Here is a 21208-nt window from a genome sequence, read left to right on the forward strand (position 1 = left end):
AGGTCATCTGATGCAGCACTCCATCACTCTCCTTGGTCAAATAGCCCTTACACAGCCTGGAGGTGTGTTTTGGGTCATTGTCCTGTTGAAAACAAATGATAGTCCCACTAAGCGCAAACCAGATGGGATGCCGTATCGCCGCAGAATGCTGTGGTAGCCATGCTGGTTAAGTGTGCATTGAATTCTAAACAAGTCACAGACAGTGTCACCAGCAAAGCACCCCCACACCATCACACCTCCTCCTCCATGCTACACGGTGGGAACAAACATACAGAGATCATCCGTTCAAGCAAGTCTCTTCTTCTTATTGGTGTCCTTAAGTAGTGGTTTATTTGCAGCAATTCGACCATGAAGGCCTGATTCACACAGTCTCCTCTGAATAGTTGATGTTGAGATGTGTCTGTTACTTGAACTCTGAAGCATTTATTTGGGCTGCAATTTCTGAGGCTGGTAACTCTAATGAACTTATCCTCTGCAGCAGAGGTAACTCTGGGTCTTCCTTTCCTGTGGCGGTCAACTATATATATATATAGTTGAAGTCGGAAGTTTACGTACACTTAGGTTGGAGTCATTAAAATTCATTTTTCAACCACTCCACAAATTTCTTTGTTTACAAACTATAGTTTTGGCAAGTCAGTTAGGGCATCTAGTAAATGTAAAATGTAAATGTAAATCTACTTAGTGCATGACACAAGTAATTTTTCCAACAATTGTTTACAGACAGATTATTTCACTTATAATTCACTGTATCACAATTCCAGTGGGTCAGAAGTTTACATGCACTAAGTTGACTGTGCATTTAAAGAGCTTGGAAAATTCCAGAAAATGATGTCATGGCTTTAGAAGCTTCTGATAGGCTAATTGACATCATTTGAGTCAATTGGAGGTGTACCTGTGGATGTATTTCAAGGCCTACCTTTAAACTCAGTGCCTCTTTGCTTGACATCATGGGAAAATCAAAAGAAATCAGCCAAGACCTCAGAAAAAAATTGTAGACCTCCACAAGTCTGGTTCATCCTTGGGAGCAATTTCCAAATGCCACAGTAAAATGAGTCCTATATCGACATAACCTGAAAGGCCATTCAGCAAGGAAGCCACTGCTCCAAAAGCGCCATAAAAAAGCCAGACTACGGTTTGCAACTGCACATGGGGACAAAGATCGTACTTTTTGGAGAAATGTCCTCTGGTATGATGAAACAAAAATAGAACTGTTTGGCCATAATGACCATCGTTATGTTTGGAGGAAAGGGGGGGAGGCTTGCAAGCCGAGGAACACCATCCCAACCGTGAAGCACGTGGGTGGCAGCATCATGTTGTGGGGGTGCTTTGCTGCAGGAGGGACTGGTGCACTTCACAAAATGGATTGCATAATGAGGAAGGAAAATTATGTGGATATATTGAAGCAACATCTCAAGACATCAGTCAGGAAGTTAAAGCTTGGTCGCAAATGGGTCTTCCAAATGGACAATGACCCCAAGCATACTTCCAAAGTTGTGGCAAAATGGCTTAAGGACAACCAAGTCAAGGTATTGGAGTGGCCATCACAAAGCCCTGACCAAGATCCTATAGACAATTTGTGGGCAGAACTGAAAAAGCATGTGCGAGCAAGGAGTCCTACAAGCCTGACTCAGTTACACCAGCTCTGTCAGGAGGAATGGACCAAAATTCACCCAACTTATTGTGGGAATCTTGTGGAAGGCTACCCGAATGCTACCAAATACTAATTGAGTGTATGTAAACTTCTGACCCACTGGGAATGTGATGAAAGAAATAAAAGCTGAAATAAAACATTCTCTCCAATATTATTCTGACATTTCTCATTCTTAAAATAAAGTGGTGATCCTAACTGACTTAAGACAGGGACTTTTTACTAGGATTAAATGTCAGGAATTGTGAAAAACTGAGTTTAAATGTATTTGGCTAAGGTGTATGTAAACTTCGGACTTCAACTGTATGTATGTGTGTGTGTGTGTATATATATATATATGTATATATATATATATATATATATATATATATATATATATATATATATTGTCCTATCCACTTTCACAGTTTCCTATGCTATGTCAATAATATTATGTAACATGTTTGAGAGAGAGAGAGAAAAGTCTACCCAGGCCTACCAAGATCAACACACAGATACACATGGGAAACTTCCTGAGTTCAGACATACATTTTTTTATTACTATCTGATGCACTGTAGTGCTAAAATACACAATACCAACATGTATGCAATGTTTTATAATACATTACCCATAGGCACTCAGCATTGTTTCATGTCAAACATGTTACGTAATATTATTGACATAGAATACCCACTGGAAACTGTGAAAGTGGATAGGGCTATGCATATAACTAGATCAGGGTGAAAGACAACTTGGAAAGTTTGTCTCACAGTGAGGCAGAAATGAAGTAGTCTAAATAGGACTCCAGTGGCTCCTAGATCAGGAGCCATGTCCACAAAGCGTCTCGGAGTAGAGAATAGTGCTGAGAACAGTTAGCCTAGTGGTTAGAGCATTGGATTAGTGACCGAAAGGTTGCGAGATCAAATCCGTGCGCTGACAAGGTAAAAATCTGCCGCTCTACCCCTGAACAAGGCAGTTAGGCCGTCGTTGGAAATAAGATTTTGTTCTTAACCCACTTGCCTAGTTAAATAAAGGTAAAATAAATACAAAGAATAGAGACATTTCACTAGTACTCTTATGGGTCAAAATAAAAGCTCTGCATGAAGCCTCTTTAGTCATAAGAGCTCTACCTAGTCTACATATATTTAGGAGTCTCCATGAGCTGTCCTAACTAGTTAAGTGTTACTAGCAGGTGTGTTGATAATTGAAAAAGGTAGCAGTGATTCCTGCAGCATAGACAAACAATTGCTTCGGAGTTGTTTACATTTTTGTTGTTGATATTTCTATATAATCAACCCGGAAGTAATCTCGACCTACATGCCACAGTAGCTCTTGCGCTTTTGACAATGGTTTCACTAGGCCTAATTCACATTACATGCCTAAATAATAACCACTACGCTAACAAATAATCGCTTATTTTTCTTTTGATTATTTCGTTATCATATTTCAAGTTATTCCTTTGGAGCACAATATCACGTTGTTAAAAATATATGTTAACTTTGATTGTGTTCGGTGAAAATTATAGACCTTTAAACAAAATATATGCAACATTATCGGGAAGCGACTTGATGCCTACTGTGCCAAAGCGATTTAGTTGTTGAACAGGAGGGATGAGTGTGTTGATATAACAATAATATCATCAAAATTCAATGATTTCAAACGTTATCTCATTACAACAGTTGATGTTGTCTGGTGATTGGTTATTCCCCATAATTTGCAACAATGTCAATGAGCGTTTTTTTACGATCTTTCCTTTGTGTTGCCTCAAACTGTTGTGATTACCAGCTGAGATCAACTTTTATGAGTTGATTTTACTTCTGGCTCAGAGTTTGTCTAGATTCCTAGCACCTTTTCTGAGACACTTTGTGGATATGGGCCCTGGTCCCCACTTCAGCTTCTTTACTTTTCAGTGACTAGATGTTATGCTTGGACTCTATCTGGCTAGATTCGCTCCATCCAGTTATGGGTCAACGAGGCACCAGCCTTCAACCATCATCACCCCTCTCTCATTATGTAGGCAGGCAGGCACAAATACACATACACACACATACACACACACACACACACACACACACACACACACACACACACACACACACACAAGACAAAATAAAACTCCTAGCTCAAAGTAGGTCTTAGGATGATGTCAAAGGTCAAACACAGCTGTTTTTATCTCAATATAAAATCATCTCTGGGTAACAATTAAGTACCTTACTGTGATGGTTTTCAATTAAAATGGTCTGAGTGGGGAGGGGTAAAACTGAAAATTAGCTGTTATTGGCAGAGAGGTTTGGAACTCTCTTTCTTATTGGTCTATTAACTAATTTATCGCATGATATCACCACGGAAGGCCAAAACTCCACCCCAACAAAGGATGATATTTCAGGTGGTCTTTTCAAACAACTCTTACACTAAAAGGGCGTTATCAGCATTTTCACAGTATTATTCTAACCTCATAGTGTGGAAATATATATATAAAACATAGGAAAAGCAAGTTTTTGACATCAGGGGGCCTTTAAAACACTTCCCAGACAAACTCTTGAGTTTTTCTAAGATGGTAATCTTGACAGCTTGAGGTACTGCAAAGGAAAGATTGTGATGACATTCATTGACATTGTTGCAAATGATGGGGAATAACCAATCGCAATGAGGCATCGCCAGCTGTGAACTCTATAGCACGCTTCAGACAGCCACGGTGAATGTGACTGTACGTCAAATGTTGCAATGGGTAAAAAGTTTGATATAATTTCCGCCTGACATGATCACTTTGTCTACTCTTAATTTATTGCCTAACATGTTGGCATGCATGACATTTTTGTTAACCAACTCCGATGGTTGTCAAAAGGAATTTTTGACAACTGCATTTTGACAATACCACCATTATTGAGACACTCGTCACTCCTGTTTGACAACTCTAAATCGCTTTGGCACAGTACATCAAGTCACTTGCTGATAATGTTGCATGCAACGTTGCGTACAACATTTGACAGGTCTGTCATTTTCATCGAACCCAATCAAAGTTAACATAAGCCCTAGATGCCTTCAGTGGGCCAACTAATCTTTTTTAACAATGTGATGTTGCACTCCCAAAGGATAACTTGAAATAACATGCTGTAGGCAATTAAATAATCAAAAGAAAAACTTGTTTATTTATTAGACTAGTGGTTATTATTTAGGCATATCATGTGAAATCATGTGAAATAGGCCTCATGTGAAATCATGTGAAATAGGCCTCATGTGAAATCTTGTGGAATAGGCCTCATGGGAAATCATTGAAATAGGCCTCATGTGAAATCATTGAAATAGGTCTCCTGTGAAATCTTGTGAAATAGGCTTCATGTGAAATCTTGTGAAATAAGCCTCACGTGAAATCTTGGGAAATAGGCCTCATGTGAAATCACTGAAATAGGCCTCATGTGAAATCTTGTGAAATAGGCCTCGTGAAATCATTGAAATAGGCCTCGTGAAATAGGCCTCATGTGAAATCCTTAGCTGCTACATAAATTAATGATAGATACCCATTGATTCTTGAAGAGTATAATTTATAAAATGCCTAATGGGCTTAGTTCAACTGTCGTAGCCCATCAGAACCCATAGCATTAGCTTGTTTGACTCCAATGTTTGTAAACCATGTAAATGGAAACAAACATTGTATAGCCTCAAAACATAGTTTAATTCTATACCTTTGATACTGTATCATTGATAGTCCTTGCATCCATACCTTGGTCTATGAATTTAAGAGTGATTACATTTCTCTAGACCCATCCCTCAGTTTTCTTTTACCAAAACAGAGGTGGGGAGCGTTTGTTGTTTCAATGAAGGATTCTAACTTTCAAGTATAAAGTCACGACTATCCTCCTGAGCTCAGACTCTGCTCATTCACTGGTACAATGCAGCTGAAATGGCTTTGCAGTCTGCAGCTTCCTCTGCTCATGCAGATATTAGTGTATTGGGGGAAACTGTGAATTCAAAATGGTTCTCTTTCTTTCTCTGGTAATGTCATTGTAATTACGTGACTCATCATGGTAACTCGTGATTTGTGCACATGTTGCTGCCACTGCAAAGGTGTCACAAATAATCTCAATTACTCTCTCTGTCTCCTTCTCTCTCTCTCTCGCTTCACCCCCTTCTTTCCCCACTCTTTCTCTACAACCCCTTCTCTCCTCCCTCTCTCTCTCCCCCATCTCTCTGTCTCCCTCCTCCCTCCAGGTCTCGGAGTGTAACTGGCCGTCCCGCCAGGCTCCAAGCCTGCACAATCTGTTTGCGGTGTGTAAGAACATGCACAACTGGCTCAAACAGAACCCCAAGAATGTGTGTGTCATCACCTGCTCGGTAAGACCAGACCCAGAGTTGTTATTCAGATTCACTTTCATCTTCTTCACGCTGTCCTTTTTCCTCTGTTCCTCTTCTCTTGTTTACACGCCATTCCTTTCTCTCCACCTTCCTACCTCCATCTCCTACACCCTCCTCCTTCCCTTCTTATTGTTGCCAATGTCCTGAGAACCATCATTCAATTCAATACAATTCAAGGCGCTTTATTGGCATGGGAAACATATGTTAACATTGCCAAAGCAAGTGAAGTAGATAATATACAAAAGTGAATCTCATTCACACTCGTCATCACTTCTTTCTTGTTTACACACCATTCCTCTCTCTCTCCCGATCTCTTCCTTCCATCACCTCATCCTCCTCCTTCTATTGTTTCCTCCCTCCTGTCCTGGGTTTGTCCTGGGTTTGCGGGGTTTGCGGGACAGCCTGAGGTCCAAGGGAAACACAGCTTGGAGTACTTAGGCTGCTGTTTCAGCTTCAGTTTCCACTGAGCTATTTCACTGGCATTGCAGACCTTTAGCAAAGACAGATGGTCTCTGTTTTCAAGAGAGAATAGAACAATTGTGGACTACAGTAGAATATAATGACAAAAACCTGATTGTCCGTTTGCTGTAGCAAAATAATTCTGGGTAGAGAAGGTATACATATTTAGAGGTGCGCTGTACATATTTGACTTAAGTACTACAGTACACTATGACTATGGAATGGAATGCTGTCCATCTTGCTGTATGTGATTTTATTGTGCTTGGCAAGTTTATCGGTGTTGAGCAGTCACTTTTAGTATTTATGAGAGTTCTTCAAAATCTTTTCCTAAAAACTTGAATGATGTGTTGAAGCAAGAATGCTGGATGTATTTATAACTCTGGATATGTTTATTAAACAAAAAAGAGACAGGAAATGTATTTATATGCTGTCTGTTTACTAACACTCACAGTGGCAGCAGATACGCAATAAACTCTGTGTGGAGTCCCTGTTTAGTGCTAGTGGAGGAATAAGTCGATGTGGGGCTGAAAACACAGATACTGTAGTCCCAACTCCTTGTCACTCATTGTCATGAGTGATTTCAAAAACAGATCAGGGACCAGTCTACAGATATTGGCCATGCACAGGAAACATGGAATGGCCCTCCTCGTTTCTAGGAATCATGCATTGAGTTGTGTGAAGTGATGCACTGTAAGCTTGCTGCAACTCTTTTTCATCTATTGCTCTCTCATTCACCCTCTTAAGGATGGGCGTGCTCCCTCGGGTGTGCTGGTCTGTGCCATGTTCTGCTTTTGCCACCTCTTCAGCAACCCAGTGCCCGCCATGCAGCTACTTAGCGCCAAGAGACCTGGCTCAGGCCTCTGGCCCTCGCACCGGAGGTAGGGCAACAGAGAGAGAGAGAGAGTGTGTGTGTGTGCCTGTGTTTATACTGATTGATTGCCAATAATTTCAATGTAAAACACACGATTAGTGAAGTAAAATAAAATTATCTTCAGAAAGTATACACATTTTGTTGTGTAACAACCTGAATTCAAAATGGATGACTTTTTTTTTTCACCCATCTACACACAATACCCCATAATGACTAAGTGAAAACATGTTTTTAGAAATGTTTGAAAATGTATTGATAATGAAATACAGAAATATCTCGTTTACATAAGTATTTACACCCCTGACTCAATATTTTGTAGAACCCCGTTTGGCAACGATTATAGCTGTGAGTCTCTAAGAGCGTTCCACACTTAGATTGTGCAACATTTGCCCATTTATTCTTTTCAAAATTCTTCAAGATCTGTCAAATTGGTTGTTGATCCTGGCTAGAAAAGCATTTTCAGGTCTTGCCATAGATTTTAAAGTAGATTTAAGTCAAAACTGTAACTTGTCCACTCAGGAACATTCACTGTCTTCTTGGTAAGCAACTCCAGTGTAGATTTGGCCTTGTGTTTTGGGTTATTGCCCTGCTGAAAGGTGAATTAATCTCCCAGTGTCTGGTGGAAAGCAGAATGAAGCAGGTTTTCATCTAGGATTTTGTATGTGCTTAGCGCCATTCCATTTCTTATCCTGAAAAACTCCCCAGTTCTTCACGGTTACAAGCATACCCATAACATAATGCAACCGCCACTATGCTTGAAAATATGGAGAGTGATACTCAGTAATGTGTTGTATTGGATTTGCTCCAAACATAACACTTTGTACTCAAGTTAATTGCTTTGCACCCAAAAATTTTGTAATACTTTAGTGCCTTGTTGCAAACAAGATGCATGTTTTGCCATATTTTTATTCTGTACGGGCTTCCTTCTTTTCACTCTATCAGTTAGGTTAGTATTGTGGAGATACTACAATGTAGGTTGATCCATCCTCAATTTTCTCCTATCACAGCCATTAAACATGGTGAAATCCCTGAGCAGTTTTCTTCCTCTCCGGCAACTGAGTCAGGAAGGACGCCTGTATCTTTGTAGTGACTGGGTGTATTGATACACCATCAAAAGTGTAATTAATAACTTCACCATGCTCAAAGGGAAATTCAATGTCTGCTTTTTTTTATACCCATCTACTGTACCAATAGGTGCCCTTTTTTGAAAGGCATTGGAAAACCTCCCTGGTCTTTGTGGTTGAATTTGTCGTTGAAATTTCCTGCTTGGCTGAGGGACCTTACAGATAATTGTGTGTGTGGGGTACAGAGATGAGGTAGTCATTCAAAAATCATGGTAAACACTATTATTGCGCACAGAGTGTGTCCCTGCAACTTATGTGACTTGTTAAGCACAGTTTTATTCCTGAATTTACAGTTGAAGTCGGAAGTTTACATACACTTAGGTTGGAGTCATTAAAACTCATTTTTCAACCACTTCACAAATTTCCTGTTAACAAACTATAGTTTTGGCAAGTCAGTTAAGACATCTACTTTGTGCATGACACAAGTAATTTTTCCAACAATTGTTTACAGACAGATTATTTCACTTATAATTCACTGTATCACAATTCCTGTGGGTCAGAAGTTTACATACACTAATTTGACTGTGCCTTTAAAGAGCTTGGAAAATTCCTGAAAATTGTCATGGCTTTAGAAACTTCTGATAGGCTAATTTTCATAATTTGAGTCATTTGGAAGTGTACCTAATGTATTTCAAGGCCTACCTTCAAACTCAGTGCCTTTTTGCTTGGGAAAATGAAAAGAAATCAGCCAAGACCTCAGAAAAAATTGCAGACCTCCACAAGTCTGGTTCATCCTTGGGAGCAATTTCCAAGCCGAAGAACACCATCCCAACCGTGAAGCACGGGGGTGGCAGCATCATGTTGTGGGGGTGCTTTGCTGCAGGAGGGACTGATGCACTTCACAAAATAGATGGCATGAGAAAGAAAAATTATGTGGATATATTGAAGCAACATCTCAAGACATCAGTCAGGAAGTTAAAGCTTGGTCGCAAATGGGTCTTCCAAATGGACAATGGCCCCAAGCATACTTCCAAAGTTGTGTCAAAATGGCTTAAGGATAACAAAGTCAAGGTATTGGAGTGGCCATCACAAAGCCCTGACCTCAATCCTATAGACAATTTGTGGGCAAAACTGAAAAAGCATGTGCGAGCAAGGAAACCTACAAACCTGACTCGGTTACACCAGCTTTGTCAGGAGGAATGGGCCAAAATTCACCCAACTTATTGTGGGAATCTTGTGGAAGGCTACCTGGAACGTTTGACCCAAGTTAAACAATTTAAAGGCAATGCTACCAAATACTAATTGAGTGTATGTAAACTTCTGACCCACTGGGAATGTGATGAAAGAAGTAAAAGCTGAAATAAATCATTCTCTCTACTATTATTCTGACATTTCACATTCTTAAAATAAAGTGGTGATCCTAACTGACCTAAGACAGGGACTTTTTACTCGGATTAAACGTCAGTAATTGTGAAAAACTGAGTTTAAATGTATTTGGCTAAGGTGTATGTAAACTTCCGACTTCAACTGTATTGAGGCTTGCCATAAAGGCGTTGAATACTTATTGACTCAAGACATTTTAATTTTCATTCTTAATTAATTTGTAATTGTTTTTGAAAAACATAATTCCACTTTGACATTATGGAGTATTTTGAATTCAGACTGTAACACAACAAAATGTGGAAAAAGTCAAGGGGTGTAAATACTTCCTGAAGGCACTGTAAACAGTCTTCTCCTCCCCGACTTTGAGTTGGACATGTTTAGATGGGTGAACATAAAAACCTCCCTCCTCCTTCCTCCTCCCCCTCCATTGCTCTCCTAAATCCTTTACGAGCCTATTTATTTTCCGATTGGCTGAGTCGCCGCCATGCACACACCCCTCCTCGGTGACCTAACGCCCACACAACATGCCGCTTGACCACACAGCTGCTTCTCAATAACAACGACTCCTTCATCCTTCAGTGCAAAAAGAGAGAGGCTGGTGTATGAGGATGGTGGAAACCAAGCATCATCTTTGTTGGTGATTTGACGTTGTGTTGTTGAAGCTGGGAATGCTTTTTTTGCAAGAACATCCACACATAGGAGCAATTTCAAGTATATAACTTTAAGATGGATAGCTTTGTGATTTTCGAGCACAAAAATATCTTATCCCCTGTATTAATGTACATAGACAATGTTTGTTTTTAGGCAGTACTCAGCGCTTAGGGGAGTTTCATGTGTGTAACCTTACATACTATTTCTCACTTCTTCAGGTACATAGGCTATGTGTGCAGTATGGTATCAGAGAAGCCCTCCCTGCCCCACTCAAAGCCCCTGGTGGTCAAGGCGGTCACCATGAGTCCAGTACCCTGCTTCAACAAACAACGCATCGGCTGCAGACCTTTCTGTGAGGTCCTCATAGGGGAGACTAAGATCTTCTCTACAGCACAGGACTATGAGAGGATGCGGTAGGCACAGATGCAGACACAGATAAAGACAGACGGACACACAAAGACCTGGATTGTCACCTGATTTTGTTAATCCTGGATCCTCATGACTGGATTATCTAGTGCACTGAGTCGGAGACACACCATCTCTGACTACCTCTCTCTTTTTCTCTTTCTCCTTCTTTCTGTCTGTCTCTCTCTCACCCCCCCCCCCCCTTTCTCAGAGAGCACAGGGTCCAAGATGGGAAGGTGGTCTTCCCTCTAGGTGTGAATGTCCAGGGTGATGTGGTCATCTCTGTCTATCATATGAGGAACACCATAGGAGGACGACTGCAGGCCAAGGTACAGCGTAAGGCCTAGCATGCTAACACAACACTGACGCACTGTTTGCCTGAGGCTGATGCCACACAAGCGCTTGTACGCGCGTACACCTGCATACACACACACGCACTCGCATTCAAACGCACAGATGTGCATGCACATGTAAATAGTGCCACATATACACACAAATGCATACATTTGGCCTTACTGTTTCGATTTTTGTTATCCTTGATGGCTTTTGTTTTTGCAAGTGTTGTTTTCCTTCGTTTTTCTCTCTTTTTGTTGTTGTTGGTTATTACCCGCATTGGGTGGGTGGTGGTTTTGGTTGGGTTGAACGGGGATGGTGGTTTGGGGGGAGGGTGGGGGGTTGGGGAGGAGAGGGGAGGTTTTTCGGGGGGGGACTGTGGGAGTGATCTTGGATGGTTGGTGGCCCGGCGGTTGGGAGCTTGGGCTGGTGGCCAAGAGGTCACTGGTTCTGTTCCCCGATTGAACTGGGTGGGGGATCTGTCCTTGCGCCCTTGGGCGGAGCGCTTGACCCTGGTTGCTCCTGTGGGTCGCCCTGGATGGGAGTGTCTGCTGGATGACTGAATGTAATGTTGAGCGGCTTCAATGCAGGTAGATTGTATGTTTTAAATATATATAGAGTTGAAGTCGGAAGTTTACATACACTTAGGTTAGAGTCATTAAAACTCGTTTTTCAACCTATCCACACATTTCTTGTTAACAAACTGTAGTTTTGGCAAGTCGGTTAGGACATCTACTTTGTGCATGACACAAGTCATTTTTCCAACAATTGTTTACAGATTATTTCACTTATCATTCACTGTATCACAATTCCAGTGGGTCAGAAGTTTACATACACTAAGTTGACTGTGCCTTTAAACAGCTTGGAAAATTCCAGAAAATGATATCATGGCTTTAGAAGCTTCTGATATGCTAATTTACATAATTTGAGTCAATTGGAGGTGTACCTGTGGATGTATTTCAAGGCCTACCTTCAAACTCAGTGCCTCTTTGCTTGACATCATGGGAAAATCAAAAGAAATCAGCCAAGACCTCAGAAAAAAATTGTAGACCCCACAAGTCTGGTTCATCCTTGGGAGCAATTTCCAAACGCCTGAAGGTACCACGTTCATCTGTACAAACAATAGTACGCAAGTATAAACACCATGGGACCACACAGATGGGAGAAACTTCCACTTCCTGAATCTAACTCTGTGATTTGTGGTTGATATTTGCAGGTGTCCAACACCCAGATACTCCAGATCCAGTTCCACACAGGCTTCATCGCTCCAGGGACAACCGTGTTAAAGTTTACAAAGTGAGCGACTCTCTCCTATGTCATCTGTACCTGTGAAGTATTAATATGTGAAATACTTCATATTGTTTAAATGTCACTGTATGTCATGATATGCACATGGCTCTTACTTGAAATAGTGAATGAAGAACTAACTAACTCTCTATCTGACACACACCACACACACACACACACCTGTCTAGGCCGGAGCTGGATGCGTGCGACTCTCCAGAGAAGTACCCCCAACTGTTCCATGTGTTGGTGGACATCGAGGTAGAGGGTACAGACAAGCAGAAGGACCTGACCCCTCCCTGGGAACAGTTCCCTAATAAAGACCTGATCCCCAACGTACTGTTCTCATGTCACCAGGAGCACCAGGACGCCCTCGCCATCGCAGGTAGGGTAGAGGGGGTGACAACACACAGACGCACAGGCAGAGGCACACAGGACAGATGGACACACACATATAGTGACAGTCACAGATACGCTGTGTGAGTCCAGATGGAAACACACACACACACAGGCAAAGATGTTCACACAGATACACACACCAGGGTTTTCGTTAGCCTGCAATTGCCGGCTTTTGGCCGATCAGAAAAATTAAAATCCTCTCGCCAGAGATGTTCGATCGGGTTCAAGTCTGGCTGGGCCACTCAAGGACATTGAGAGACTTGTCTCGAAGACACTCCTGCGTTGTCTTGGCTGTGTGCTTAGGGTCGTTGTCCTGTTGGAAGGTGAACCTTTCCCCCAGTCTGAGGTCCTGAGCGCTCTGGAGAAGGTTTTCATCAAGGATCTCTCTGTACTTTGTTCCGTTCATCTTTCCCTCGATCCTGACTAGTCTCCCAGTCCCTGCCATTGAAAAACATCCCCACAGCATGATGCTGCCACCACCATGCTTCACCGTAGGGATGGTACCAGATTTCCTCCAAACGTGACGCTTGGCATTCAGGCCAAAGACTTCAATCTTGGTTTCATCAAACCAGAGAATCTTGTTTCTCATGGTATGAGAGTCCTTTTAGTGCCTTTTGGCAAACTCCAAGTGGGCTGTCATGAGTCTTTTACTGAGGAGTGGCTTCCATCTGGCCACTTTACTATAAAGGCCTGATTGGTGGAGTGCTGCAGAGATGGTTGTCCTTCTGGAAGTTCTCCCATTTCCACAGATGAACTCTGGAACCATGTCAGAGTGACCATTGGGTTCTTGGTCACTTCCCTGACCAAGGCCCTTCTCCCCTGATTGCTCAATTTGGGCGGGCGTCCAGCTCTAGGAAGAGTCTTGGTGGTTCCAAACTTCCATTTAAGAATGATGGAGGTCACTGTGTTCTTTTTTTTTTGTACCCTTCCCCAGATCTGTGCCTTGACACAATCCTGTCTCGGCGCTCTACCCCCAATTCCTTCAACCTCATGGCTTGGTTATTGTTCTGACATGCACTGTCAACTGTGGGACTTTATATAGACAGGTGTGTGCCTTTCCAAATCATGTCCAATCAAGCTCAATTTCGAGTCTCATTGCAAAGGGTCTGAAAACTTATGTAAATAAGGTATTTCTAATGTTACTTTTTTATAAAGGTGCAAAAATGTCTAAAAACCTGTTTTTGCATTGTAATTATGGGGTATTGTGTGTAGATTGATGACGAAAAACAATTTTTTAATACATTTTAGAATTAGGCTGTAACGTAAAAAAATGTGGAAAAAGTGAAGGGGTCTGAATACTTTCCGAATGCACTGTATCTTCTCCACACACCCCTCCCCTTCTTGTTTCAACATTTGAAATTATACTCAAGACACATTAACTTCACATATTTGAGATGCTTTTCACTGACAGCCGCAACTCAATCGTCAGCTAGGCATATTGCCAAGCGCGCTGCCCAAATTGCGGGTTTCCCAAATGGGCATAGGCCTATGAGCTTGTGGTTTGAAACAATCCACAGCATTTTTTTTCATAAGTAGCTAATGATCCTCGATTCCTCTGTGGTTAAATCATGCTTTCTGGTGAAGTATTTTGAAGTATTTATTTATTTCTGTATAGACAGGAGTAATTATATAATTTTGGAAAATGTATTTCCCTTTACTTCCCTATTGGACCCTCCACTATGCCATTTCTCTCCTGTTGTATTGATTTTCATAATCAACTTTCTTTCGTTGTAGGTTCCCCCTCTTTCTAAGTTTCTAACAGAGATTTTAATCTCTGTCACGTACAGTATGGAACCGCATAAGGTGCACAGTTTAGAATGCTGTTTTCCCAGGTGCACTGTTTTATAATGCTGTTTTCCCAGGTGCACAGTTTAGAATGCTGTTTTCCCAGGTGCACAGTTTAGAATGCTGTTTTCCCATGTGCACAGTTTAGAATGGTGTTTTCCCAGGTGCACAGTTTAGAATGGTGTTTTCCCAGGTGCACAGTTTAGAATGCTGTTTTCCCATGTGCACAGTTTAGAATGTTGTTTTCCCAGGTGCACAGTTTAGAATGCTGTTTTCCCAGGTGCACAGTTTAGAATGCTGTTTTCCCAGGTGCACAGTTTAGAATGTTGTTTTCCCAGGTGCACAGTTTAGAATGCTGTTTTCCCAGGTGCACTGTTTAGAATGGTGTTTTCCCAGGTGCACAGTTTAGAATGGTGTTTTCCCAGGTGCACAGTTTAGAATGGTGTTTTTCCCAGGTGCACAGTTTAGAATGTTGTTTTCCCAGGTGCACTGTTTAGAATGGTGTTTTCCCAGGTGCACTGTTTTATAATGCTGTTTTCCCAGGTGCACAGTTTAGAATGTTGTTTTCCCAGGTGCACAGTTTAGAATGTTGTTTTCCCAGGTGCACAGTTTAGAATGGTGTTTTCCCAGGTGCACAGTTTAGAATGGTGTTTTCCCAGGTGCACAGTTTAGAATGGTGTTTTCCCAGGTGCACAGTTTAGAATGGTGTTTTCCCAGGTGCACAGTTTAGAATGGTGTTTTCCCAGGTGCACAGTTTAGAATGCTGTTTTCCCAGGTTCACTGTTTTAGAAGGGTGTTTTCCCAGGTGCACTGTTTAGAATGGTGTTTTCCCAGGTTCACTGTTTTAGAAGGGTGTTTTCCCAGGTGCACTGTTTAGAATGGTGTTTTCCCAGGTTCACTGTTTTAGAAGGGTGTTTTCCCAGGTGCACTGTTTAGAATGGTGTTTTCCCAGGTTCACTGTTTTAGAAGGGTGTTTTCCCAGGTGCACTGTTTAGAATGGTGTTTTCCCGCAAATTATATTTTGGAAAATGTTTTATTGGTTGCTTCATTACAGGAGTTGCATGTTCTGTTAAGATGAATTACCACAATCTAAATGTGATTTCTGTCATCCTGAGCACCGTGGGTGGACGCTCTAATGGGTTATGCACCCAATGCATATGGATCCGGCAAATTTCTCAAATGGGCGGTAGATTTGAATCTTCCCGGTCAAGATGTCTAAAGGAAACCCTGACACGCACGCATGCAACATACAGCATACACATGCAACAGGACACAGATGAGCACGGCAATGATACAAGCGCTGACACAGAGGTACACACAGAGGCCTATAGATACTGTATGCTCCAAGACACACACATGCCCAGATGCACCGAGGTACACACGCAAATGGAAACTATGCACGCTGACACAGATAGCTAAACAAAGACAGGCACTCAGATGGCCACCGCTAACAAAGCTGCAGTTGACATTCTTTCTTAACCTAACATTGGTTTCATTCTCTCCTTCCAAGATGAGATGGAGGGACTGGACTTGGAGGGTAAGGTCTGGACTAGAGGAGACCACAAAACACTCTCATAAAAAAAGGTGTTATCTAGAACCTAAAAGGGTTCTTCAGCTGTCCCCATAGGATAACCCTTTGAAAAACCCTTTTTGGTTCCAGGTATAACCCTTTTGGTTCCAGGTAGAACCCTTTTGAGTTCAATGTAGAACCCTTTCCAGAGAGGAAAGAGATACTATTGTAGAGATACTAGCTATTGTAGTTAAAGGAAACCAGCTCCTTGTTAGAGGCAATATCCCTGGGTGAAGTTAGATTAGCTTTGTCACTCTGCAGTGGTGGCTAGCAATATGCATACCTATAGCAAAGTTACATTTCCTGTTCTCCTGTAGAATACTTTGTGGGAAGCAAACCCATGTATTAAAGGAAGACCACGTTTTCCTGATGTGACCTACCTCTTATCTCTCTCTCTCTCGTCTCCCCCTCCCCTCTCTCCGTCCTCTGACCCGTGTAGAGCCGAGCCGGTCCCATAGTGGTTCAGATGGTCGCCCTCACGGGGAGGACAGTGAGCCGTCTGATGATGAGATGCTGTCCCTGTCCAGCCAGCAGAGCAACGCTAGCGGAGAGCGACACGGAGGGGCCCAGGCTGGCCTCAGGGGCCCCAAGAGACCAGAGCAGCCTCAGGCCCCCGCCACTGCTCCTCCTCCCCCAGAAGAGATGGACCTCCTGGGCCTGGATGGGGCTGCTGTGAACCCCCCCTGCCCCACACCCCAGCCCCCAACCACCAACACCACCACGGACCTCCTGGGGGATCTGTTTGGAGCCTCCCCCCAGCCCCTGCCTGGGAGTGGGCCCGCCTCGGCCCAGTCCACCCCCCAGAAAATAGCCCCTCCCTCCACCTCCCCTTGCCCCTCCCCAGGTACGTAGTCAATGGAAATTATAACATAGAGTTGAAGTCGGAAGTTTACATACGCTTAGGTTGGAGTCATTAAAACTCGTTTTTCAACCGCTCAGGAAGGAGACGCGTTCTGTCTCCTAGAGATGAACGTACTTTGGTGCGAAAAGTGCAAATCAATCCCAGAATAACAACAAAGGACCTTGTGAAGATGCTGGAGGAAACGGGTACAAAAGTATCTATATCCACAGTAGCGATATAACCTGAAAGGCTGAAAGGAAGAAGCCACTGCTCCAAAACAGCCAATAAAAAAGCCAGACTACGGTTTGCAACTGCACATGGGGACAAAGATCATACTTTTTGGAGAAATGTCCTCTGGTCTGATGAAACAAAAATATAACTTTTTGGCCATAATGACCATCGTTATGTTTGGAGGAAAAAGGGGGAGGCTTGCAAGCCGAAGAACACCATCCCAACCGGGTAGCACAGGGGTGGCAGATCATGTTGTGGGGGTGCTTTTCTGCAGGAGGAACTGGTGCACTTCACAAAATAGATGGCATCATGAGGTAGGAAAATTATTTGGATATATTGAAGCAACATCTCAAGACATCAGTCAGGAAGTTGAAGCTTGGTCGCAAATGGGTCTTCCAAATGGACAATGACCCCCGAGCATACTTCCAAAGTTGTGGCAAAATGGCTTAAGGACAACCAAGTCAAGGTATTGGAGTGGCCATCACAAAGCCCTGACCTCAATCGTATAGAAAATTTGTGGGCAGAACTGAAAAAGTGTGTGCGAGCAAGGAGGCCTACAAACCTGACTCAGTTACACCAGCTCTGTCAGGAGGAATGGACCAAAATTCACCCAACTTATTGTGGAAAGATTGTGGAAGGCCACCCGAAACATTTGACCCAAGTTAAACAATTTAAAGGCAATGCTATCAAATAATATTTGAGTGTATGTAAAAGCTGAAATAAATCATTCTACTATCGTTCTGACATTTCACATTCTTAAAATAAAGTGGTGATCCTAATTGACCTAAGACAGGGAATTTTTACTAGGATTAAATGTCAGGAATTGTGAAAAACTGAGTTTAAATGTATTTGGCTAAGGTGTATGTAAACTTCCGACTTCAACTGTACATAGTTGCTGATCAACTCAATTCAAAACAGATCAAATTTTATTTGTCACCTGTGTAGACCTTACCGTGTAGACCTTACCAAGGAACTTGAAGCTCTCGACCCCTTCCACTACAGCCCTGTCAATGTGAATGGGGGTATGCTCGGCCCTCCTTTTCCTGTGGTCCACACTCAGCTCCTTTGTCTTGCTCACATTGAGGGAGAGGTTGTTGTCCTGGCACTCTCTGACCTCCTCCCTATAGGCTGCCTCATCGTTGTCTGTGATCAGGCCTACCACCGCTGTGTCGTCGGCAAACTTAATGATGGTGTTTGAGTCGTGGGTGACCACACGGTGAATTCAGGTTTATTTGTCTGTTCTTTATTTTATTTTCTCACAGATGTGTACATAGTATGTTTATCTATCTGTATCCTATGCCTGCCAGAAATAAATGCCAGTCCAAGATAAATAAAATATATTGAATTGAATTGAATAGTAATGGTTTATGCTTTTCTCTCTGCCCACCCAGCGTTCGACCCATTTGGGGCGGGTCCGATGCCCAAGCCCCAGGAGCTGATGGGTTCCTTCCGGGGTCCAGCAGGTAACCTTGGTAACCTGGGGCTGCCTGCCCCCCTCCTGCATGCAGCTCGCTCTCCGTCCCCCACTATGCAGAACACCCACAAGGGTGATGGCATGACTACACGCATCTGTAGAGGCACTATCTATCCACACATCTCACTATCCACTATCCACTTCTTTACACTGGTACTCTGTTGCTTTAGCCAAACTTTTGTGTTGGGTAATGGACTGCATGTGCATGCACATAATGTGTGATGATCAATGGGAATTTAAGCTGCAGGTTTTTGAGGGAGATCTGAATGGAATGGCTCTTGTATGGTTACAGTTATTGCTATTGGTATGGTTCCACTCTTAGTTGTGTAGCCTAACGGCAATGGTAATAATGGGGTTATGATTTGTGGTATGGTTATATGTCTGTGTGTGATGGTAGCATGACCTCGTCTCCTTCCTCCGATTGTCTGTTAGGCGTGTCTGTCACTGATGTTTCTGTGCTCTGATAGGACGGAGCTCCCCAGTCCCGCCCACCACCCCTGTGGTCACCATTCAGCAGCCTCCCAATGCCACGGGAGGATGGGACTGGAACAAGTCTGCAGCTCCAGGTAAGCTCTACTGATGTGCAACATTTACGGACAACATCTGCAGAGGCACTGGTCTGAGAACGTCGGAACTACCATCTGCCACGAACAACAGAGAGCTATGGCATGCTATCTACCATCCAGCGTATTGCGCCACCATAAGCACAGCGAGCATGTGTTAACGTCAGAAGGTTCTCTACTTAATAGCGCCCTCTACTGGTGCTCATGAGAATCACATTCATAGAACGGCAGTGCCTACTGTATTGTACAGTATTTCAACTGTGTTGTTGTGAATTCTGTGTTAGGAGGGGGTTTCAGTATGGGCAGTAAGTCAGCCAGTACCAGTCCTACCGGGTCAGTCCACAGCACCCCCACACACCAGGCCAAACCCAAGACCCTGGACCCCTTCGCTGATATTGGAAACCTGGGGGGCAGTCTGGGAGGTCAGTAGAGGCTTTCAATACTGTACTAACAGATGCTTTAAAATATGTAATGTTATGCTAGTTGTGTTATGACGGTTACGTTATAGATAGATAGCTTCATTCTCTGTGTTGAACTTTCTGTGACCGTTCCTCCTTATATCTCGGTCTATAGGAGGCTCTGGCTTCTCCAGTAAGCCTACCACCCCTACAGGCACCACCCCTGCCTTCCCACCCATGGGCTCCCCCTCACGGCCTCCTCCCTCACCCCAGCACGGTGGGGGCTGGCAGGCTAACACAGGCTTCCCCTCCTGGCAGCCCGGCGGTGGAGGGCAGGCAGGGTGGCAGCCCCAACCCCAGGGTCAGGGTGGCCCACCCTCCCAGCCCAAACCCAGCCCCAGCCACTCCATGCCGCACACCTCCCCCTCCAACAGACCCAACTACAACATCAGTTTCTCTGCCATGGGAGGAGGGGCTGCTCCCAATGCAGCCGGGAAACCACAGCCCAACATGGGTGAGTCAGTGGGAGACTGGGAGGCTGGTTGTAATCATAATGGGATGGATAGACTGTTGGGTTGTTTTTCCCCCCCAAACAACATGTGTTGCTCTTGATTAATGGACAAACGTGCCACCTGAAACTGACCTGTATGCATGTGATTTGTGCTGGTAGTCATTCATCATAAGACTGCACATATACGGTTTTATAAGCGGGATGAGAGAAGATGTTACATTCTCCCTCCCAGGTACCAAGCCCAAAGTTGCAACGGCTAACTTCGATGACCTGCTGTCTGGCCAAGGCTTTGCTGGAGCCAAAAAGAAGGAAGGTCCCAGGACAATAGCAGAGATGAGGAAGGAGGAGATGGCTAAAGAGATGGACCCCGAGAAACTCAAGGTAGTCTTACAGTGGCCAATCACTAGCCTTGGACCAAGAGTTGGAGAGTTTAGTGAAGATACAGTAGGACTAAAGGGGGGAAGGGAGTCAAATGTTGGTAGAGCATGGCGCTTACAACGCCAGGATCGTGGGTTCTATTCTATTCTCAGGACCACCCACATGTAAAATGTATGCACGCATCACTGTAAGTTGATTTATATAAAAATGTCTGCTAAATGTCATATTATTAGAGCCTCTTTAGACAGCCAGAGAAAAACCAGCTGAAGATTTGGAAGAAGGCTTGTGAGATCTTTGTTGTATCGGTGGGTCTCCTGTTTATCTGACCCTGGCTCTCCCCTCTCTACCCCCAGATTCTGGATTGGATCGAGGGCAAGGAGCGTAACATCCGGGCCTTGCTGTCCACCATGCACACGGTGCTCTGGGAGGGGGAGACCCGCTGGAAGCCTGTAGGCATGGCTGACCTGGTGACCCCAGAGCAGGTCAAGAAGGTTTACCGCAAAGCCGTGCTGGTGGTCCATCCAGACAAGGTGAGAAGGAAGGGAGAAGTATACATTACACACAGTGTAACACACACGTACGCAAGCAAGCACACACGCATGCATTCACACGTTTCCACGCTCACAC

General features: G+C 43.5%; 1 protein-coding gene across 4 annotated transcripts in view; it reads left to right on the plus strand.

Annotated features, from left to right (window-relative positions):
* LOC106584035 (auxilin) overlaps nucleotides 1–21208 on the plus strand; it is a 56326-nt gene that overhangs the window by 31309 nt on the left and 3809 nt on the right. For all 4 annotated transcript variants that reach the window (XM_082967908.1, XM_082967909.1, XM_082967906.1 and 1 more), the window contains 13 exons: nucleotides 5838–5960; nucleotides 7185–7318; nucleotides 10628–10822; nucleotides 11026–11143; nucleotides 12364–12443; nucleotides 12623–12816; nucleotides 16625–17029; nucleotides 18649–18720; nucleotides 19199–19297; nucleotides 19579–19716; nucleotides 19868–20206; nucleotides 20436–20584; nucleotides 20935–21111. In XM_082967908.1, coding sequence (XP_082824034.1) covers nucleotides 5838–5960; nucleotides 7185–7318; nucleotides 10628–10822; nucleotides 11026–11143; nucleotides 12364–12443; nucleotides 12623–12816; nucleotides 16625–17029; nucleotides 18649–18720; nucleotides 19199–19297; nucleotides 19579–19716; nucleotides 19868–20206; nucleotides 20436–20584; nucleotides 20935–21111 — 2223 coding nt within the window. The remainder of the gene's footprint in view (nucleotides 1–5837; nucleotides 5961–7184; nucleotides 7319–10627; nucleotides 10823–11025; nucleotides 11144–12363; nucleotides 12444–12622; nucleotides 12817–16624; nucleotides 17030–18648; nucleotides 18721–19198; nucleotides 19298–19578; nucleotides 19717–19867; nucleotides 20207–20435; nucleotides 20585–20934; nucleotides 21112–21208) is intronic.

Source organism: Salmo salar, chromosome 23 (assembly GCF_965601325.2).
Source record: "Salmo salar chromosome 23, fSalSal1, whole genome shotgun sequence".
Taxonomy (NCBI): Eukaryota; Metazoa; Chordata; class Actinopteri; order Salmoniformes; family Salmonidae; genus Salmo; species Salmo salar.